The 7,068-nt window shown below is 35.9% G+C and overlaps 1 protein-coding gene across 1 annotated transcript; it reads left to right on the top strand.

The window, feature by feature from the left end:
• The first annotated feature begins 227 nt into the window (after positions 1-227).
• LOC103496415 (pyruvate dehydrogenase E1 component subunit alpha-1, mitochondrial-like) lies at positions 228-5,978 on the top strand. The gene is made up of 8 exons (XM_008458249.3): positions 228-1,101; positions 1,205-1,284; positions 3,176-3,253; positions 3,543-3,638; positions 3,750-3,821; positions 4,002-4,055; positions 4,217-4,282; positions 5,613-5,978. The coding sequence occupies exons 1-8, from the start codon at positions 399-401 to the stop codon at positions 5,655-5,657; spliced, it is 1,194 nt and encodes a 397-aa protein (XP_008456471.1). The 5' UTR covers positions 228-398; the 3' UTR covers positions 5,658-5,978.
• Positions 5,979-7,068: the final 1,090 nt, after the last annotated feature.

Below are 7,068 nucleotides of genomic sequence, written 5' to 3'. Positions count from 1 at the left end.
TTTTACTATTTTTATAAATATCTTAATATTTTTTTTTTTTATTGTAGTTGGAAATGTAAAGTTTAGATTGTAGATATTGACAGAGACAGAAGTTGATTGGTTTCTCTCAAATTTTGCTATTTGAAAATGTTCCATAAATTTAGTACTTATAATAATAATAATAATAATAATAATAATAATAATTTATATATATATTGAAGTAATAGCAAAATGATGATATTTAATTCCCCTAATAATAAATTAAAAAGAATCAAAGAATAAAATAAAATTAAAAAAAGAAGAAGAAGAAGAAGAAGAAGAAAAATCATAGCAGCCTTCTTCACCTACCGTCCCCGGCTCTGAACCATTTCTCAAATCTCAAGCTCTCAACAAACCTTCTTTCTGATCTCGCGCTTCTCATGGCTCTCTCTCACGCAGCTTCCCGATCCAATCTCCTCAAGCCCCTCGCCTCCGGTTTCTCATTCTCCTCCTCCTTCCGCCGTTCCTTCTCCTCCGCTTCCGATGACTCTGCCACCCTCACCGTCGAGACTTCCGTCCCCTTCACAGCCCACAACTGCGACGAGCCCTCCCGTTCTGTCCAGACTAGTCCCAAGGAGCTGCTCGGGTTCTTCCGTGACATGGCCCTGATGCGCAGGATGGAAATCGCCGCTGACTCTCTCTACAAGGCTAAGTTGATCCGCGGTTTTTGCCATCTCTACGATGGTCAGGAAGCCGTCGCTGTGGGAATGGAGGCTGCAATTACCAAGAAGGATGCCATTATTACTGCTTATCGGGATCACTGTACCTTCCTTGGTCGCGGAGGAACGCTCCTGGAGGTTTTCGCGGAGCTAATGGGACGACAGGCTGGGTGCTCTAGAGGTAAAGGTGGTTCTATGCATTTCTATAAGAAGGATGCTGCCTTCTATGGCGGCCATGGTATTGTTGGGGCTCAGGTTCCTCTTGGATGTGGAGTGGCCTTTGCGCAGAAGTATTCTAAGGACGAGACTGTTACTTTTGCTCTTTATGGCGATGGTGCCGCGAATCAGGGTCAGTTATTCGAAGCACTTAACATCTCCGCGCTTTGGGATCTGCCTGTCATTCTCGTCTGCGAAAACAACCATTGTAAGAATTGACTGAAAAATTCAACTTCAAATTAGACGCTGAAATTCTGTTTGCGTTGTATATTTGTCACAATTTCGTTTGATTTTGGTTGTGATTTTGTTAGATGGTATGGGGACCGCTGAATGGAGAGCTGCGAAGAGTCCAGCTTATTATAAACGTGGAGACTACGTTCCTGGATTGAAAGTGAGGCTTCTCAATCCCGATTTTTTAATCGCTGAATATTTATTACTGAGGCTGGTTTCCTCAATTTCTTTTCTCTCGTCAGAACTTTTGCTTCCTGAAGAAATATTATAGTAGTTTGTTTGATACCTGCATAGTTAACGAAATTTCTTTGGGCAAGTAATAGAAAAGGTCAAAGACAAGAACATGACGACCATGAACATGAAGTTCAAAGTTACTATATCTTCTATATTAGTTTATCTTTCACACGATTGCGCCTAAGGTTTTCTGTGCCATCTCCTTGATCCCCTACGTTCGTAATGTTGTTCCCAAGAGTTTGAGGTTGATGTTTTGTCCCCCCCCAATTTCCCGTGTGACCTAGTGTCACTTCTAGGTCACTTCTATGGTTTTCACCAATAGTAACAAGTTTCTGCCTATTTGGAAAGAAATTACTAATGATGAGGTAAAAAGGTCACCTTTATCGAATTGCAATTAAAAGAGTTGTCGATTCATGTTATCTATGGCAGGAGTCTCTGAGTACCTGCACGCTGCACCTAGAGGTTGCTTATTTAAATCCTCAAAGAAACCCCCAATGTCTCTAGAGTCTGGACCTTGTGGTGGGCGTGGAAAAATGAAAAAGTTGTCTATTACGTCAATGGAAACTCGAGCAAGCTTGAATATAATATAGCTCAACGGTTAAGGCATTTCTACTTACTAGAAAAGGGTCATAATCTTCTGCCCCATATGACATAATTTCTTAAAAACATCATGTCAATGAAAACTTAAAGGCATGTATGAGATACTTAGGAAATTGGTAGTATTGAAATTGGTCAGCTTAATACTACTATTGTTTCATTTTCTAATATTTTATTTTTTGTCTGAGCAGTTATTGTTAAATACTAACTTGTACAATTGGACTTTTAGATAATTTCAATGACGGGGTAAATATTTTTTCCGCAGTTGACTGCAGTGTGTTGTATGGTGAAGAGAACGAACATAGTCAAATATTGAGAATATTACCTTACTTTTACGCTTTTAAGGCAACTTTTATGTCATATATTGATCTGCCTACAAACATATTATATGAATATCATACGCTCACAAACATGGAACAGTGTGATGGGTAGTTTTTTCACCTGAACATTGCCTTTGAGATGTCTTTTGTGGGTTATCAGAGAGGTTCAGTCAACAGTTTTTTTTACCATATTTGGCTGAACTATCTTCTAAGTGATTGATCTCTTAGAAATAATATATGGCATCAAAATAATTTGACTAATAAAAATGTCCAATTCCCCGTAACCAAAGATGGAGGGGTTTTAATAGTTAATCTGGGCATGGAACCAATACTTCACAGGATTGTGTGAATAAACAAATACCACCCTCCCTTGTGCTGCTGCCGTTGATGCTTTCATTAGAGTGTCTTGTTACTATTTTTTTCTTTTGTTAATGCATTCAATGTTAATATCGTGACCTGGTTCTTTCATTCATAAACCAGTACCCTCCCTGCACTGCTGGTGAAGTTGCTTTCATTAGAATTTCTTGTTAATATTTCTTGTTTCGTTATTACTTTCTGTGTTCATGTCATGATTTAGTAACAGGATTTTTTAATAAAGTATCAGAATTGCTTTCCTTTTTTTATTTTATTGCTTTCTATGTTCATATCATGATTGACTTTATTGACCTTCTTTTGAACATCACAGACTATTCATTCTTATATTTTTATTAAAAAATCCTGTTTCTAAATCTGTAGTTTTTTTTTGAAAGATTGAGGATCCTCAAATGATACCCTCCAATGTCTCTGTATCTTCTTTTTAATTATTTTTGGCATTTTTTTAGATGCTGTTTCCTTGCTTTCTTGAGTTCTTAGGAAAAAAGAAAAAAGGAAAGAACTTATGATCATAATTTTGGGTTACAGGTGGATGGTATGGATGCTTTAGCTGTCAAACAGGCTTGCAAGTTTGCAAAGGAACATGCTTTGAAGAACGGACCAATTGTGAGTTCTCTGTAGTAAACTATATCATTGTTGCTAAGGGAATGTGTTTTGAAGAATGGAATAAGTTTTGCTAAGGCACGCCTTTTAAATAGGGGACCTTGTTAGTTGGTTCACGTTGGTTTAGTCTCGTTGGTAGGGTTCTCTCTTCTTCTGGTCCCTAGGCTGTTGTTCTTTCATTCTTTGAATGCTATTCTTGTTTCTTATAAAAACTAATAAACAAAATTGGCACACGATGGTTCCCCTCTGGTAAATGTAAATATATTTATGTTATTTATTTATTTCTTTTCAGATTCTCGAAATGGACACGTATAGGTATCATGGTCACTCTATGTCTGATCCGGGTAGCACTTACCGCACACGTGATGAGATCTCTGGTGTTAGACAGGTTTACTTATTTCTGGATATTTAATCATTTCCTAAATAACTTTTCACAATATTTTAAGTTTTCCAAGAACTAGATTTAAGTTTTGAATGTTTTCTTATGATTTTGTACCAGGAACGTGATCCCATCGAAAGAATAAGAAAACTAGTATTATCCTATGATCTGGCCACTGAAAAGGAGCTAAAGGTATACTGTTGAACTTGGATTTAGATGCTAACTTTTGTAGTTTGTAATTTGAAATATATTGGACGTCGATTAAGATAATTAACATGTTGTCACCTAGACTAATAAACATGTGCAGTGGAAGGGTCTGTTAGAGCAAGTGTTTTGAACTTTTCTGATGATTGTTCATTTCTTGTTCATTAGGATGTTGAGAAGGAAGTTAGAAGAGAAGTCGATGAGGCTATTGCTCAAGCCAAGGTGAGGAGGATGAAGTTAAACAAATCAGTGGTTCACCGTGTTTGTGCATCCCCAAATTTATGGAATACATTTGTTTATGAGCCAATCTCTAGTAAACATTTTTGCATGGTTTTTGAGAAGAGTAGATATGAATAATAGTTGTTGCTTGTGCCATGTTTCAGGAAAATCCTTTGCCGGATCCTGCTGAACTCTTCACAAATGTGTATGTGAAAGGTTTTGGAACTGAGGTATTTCCATTGTTTCCTTTCGCTCAACTTTTTCATTACAAATATCTAGTGAATTTGAGCATGAGCCTAAATCAAACCAAAATTATGAAATTCAAGCTCGAAATGGGATGATGGCCAATCTGTAAAATATCGTTCTGTCGTCTTAACATGGCTCTTTTTTTGGAGCAAAAGAAATAGCAGTAAGAATAGTGTAGTAAATGCTAAATTGCCAAATGGAATACCATTCTTTTACTGTATGTTAATTTCATTTCTTTATCATTATTCACCCACTTGATTCAGTTATGCTGACATCATGTTGTTTTGCTCAATCGGTTTTTGTTGGTTTTGGGCCTGAGTATGGAACCTGCCTATTGGAAAACACACAAAAAACACAAAATGGTTGAAAGCAATTGGTTTTGAGAGTTCACTAGAGCTACTGGGGGGTTGCTGGGAGTTAGCCAGAGAAAATTCTGATTAAAAAGAAAACATCCGATGAGAGTGAGATATGAGAAAAAGAAAAGAGAAATAGTGGTCTAAAATGAGACTGTTAAGTCACTAATTGACCCAAAAGCTTAAATTTATGGATCAAGTAAACCTAACTATATCAATACTCAAACATTACCTCACTTATAAGCTCGAAAAGTTATAGAATGCTTAGCATATAGAAATCAATATTAAATGAGAGAGAAAATGACACTCTAGGGGTTGGATAAATGACTTCCTGCTTTGATACCATGTTAAATAACCAATCAACCCAAAACTTTGATAATGTAGTTGGTGGCGGTGGTAGCATTGGATTGCCCAAGCAAAAGGTATTATTGAAAAAGGAAGGAAAAAAAAGGTAAAAGAACAGAAGAGCAAGAAAGAAGAGAAAAGACCATAGGAAGAAGAGGAGAAGAAGATGGGGATAATGAGTGAGAAATGAGAGGAAGAGACTGGAAAAATAAAATAACAAAAATTTTATTTTTGTATAGGCAATCATTACCTAAAGGTAAAACCTCTGTTTGGTTTTAAAATCAATGTAAGGTTAGTCGGTTTGAGCTTTTTTGGGCTCACTGATCAACTGACCAGAACCCCAACCGACATATACATTAAACTGACTGACGAAACTTAGTTCGGTCAGTTCAGGTCTTTTTCTTCTTCTTTGCTCACCCCAGTGTTTCCTACCCCATCTTATCTCATATTGCATTGGTGGATCATTTTGTTTGTTCCAATAGGTTGAATTTTCCATGATTTTCGTAGCATCTGAATGGAATGCTTTGTGTTCATCCATTGATAAAAATAACCTTATCATAGTTTGAAGTGAGTTTTGTACTTCTGGTTGGTCTTACCATCTCATTTTCCATTGCAGTCATATGGAGCAGATAGGAAAGAAGTGAGAGCTGTACTTCCATGATTTTATTTAGGTCGAAACACTGCTTTGAACCTCTACACACCACCAAAACCCGTCAGTGGCAAAAATAATAATTGGGAGGTTTGATTGAAGTTATTTTTTCTCTCTTCATGGGTATCCGTTTGGTAACCCTCTAATTTTTTCGTAGATTAGTGAATACATATTTTGTTTTCCCTTTCATTAATGGGAAATATTTCAGTGATTTTGCCTTGAAATATTTAACCCTATATGTTGGTATATTCATTTGTAACTGTGAAATATGCTTCTTTTGCCTCTTGCATGAATGTTCACAATAAAGAGGGAGATCTTATGGGTTCAAATTCATATTGATAGTACCCTTAAGTGGGATTCTTATAGATGCTTGGCAGGAACCTAAAACTGGGTTTGGTCTGAGTTGATTTGATTTGTTCGGAAGTGTTAATAACTCAGATATAAATAATTTGATTGTGTTGATTCAAGTCATTCTTGGTTGCTTTGCATTTTTGCATTTCTATTTCTTTTTAGACATAATGGCAACGAAAAGAGAACATAAGAAAAAACACAATTTCCGAATATAATCTTGCTGATCCTTGTTTGCTTTCAAGTTGCATTGGGTTTTATAAACTTATTTAGGTTGCCCTATTTAGTACCAAATGTATATCAATTCAAAATGGTGTGACAGAAGGGGAAATAGGTGTAGTGATGACTATTCTTTTGTTTTAATTAATAGTTACTTTCTTTGTTAACTATGGTGGGTGGAGTATTGGACACGATCGGTATCTTATTCCCTAAGCTATGCTGTTGTTAATGAACAAATAGATTAGTTTTCGTTATTTTGTTATAGAAGAATTAGTAGGTTTTTTACCACATCGAATTTTCCTCAATATTATGTTTGTTCGCCGTACAAATTGAACATGGAATGACCCTATTAAAGCTCAGAAGCCTTTTCTGTGAAATTGTAGTAAAATTGTTGCATACTACTTCTGCTTTACAATTTATCGAACACAAGAGTGCTTTATTCAACAATCTTTTGAGCAGAAATCTGTGCAACAATTCAAATGTAAGGAAATGATTTCATTTCTTATCTATATTTGAGATTTAAATTTGATGAAACTTATTAATGTTCAAGTTTTTAATGCTTTTTCAGGTTGACCTTTGACTTTTGCTTAAAAAGTATCCTCACTCTTTAAAAATTAAATGCTGCAATATTATTTGATAGAACTCCTATCTTGATTTAGAAGTTCTTCTTTGTTACAGTAATCAATTACAATTTGAATTGATGATCTATCAATTCTGAATTACACTGGATTGATCTTGCTCTCAAGAAACAATCACCAGACTTACCTAAAAAGTTCACTGCCCATTTTCCCGCCCAATCTTCCTATTTATACTCAGCAACTAACCGACTCTCTCCTCCTACATTTAACACGTGCTA

This window comes from Cucumis melo, chromosome 3, assembly GCF_025177605.1.
Source record: "Cucumis melo cultivar AY chromosome 3, USDA_Cmelo_AY_1.0, whole genome shotgun sequence".
Taxonomy (NCBI): domain Eukaryota; kingdom Viridiplantae; phylum Streptophyta; class Magnoliopsida; order Cucurbitales; family Cucurbitaceae; genus Cucumis; species Cucumis melo.
This window is presented reverse-complemented; position numbering and strand designations above follow the sequence as displayed.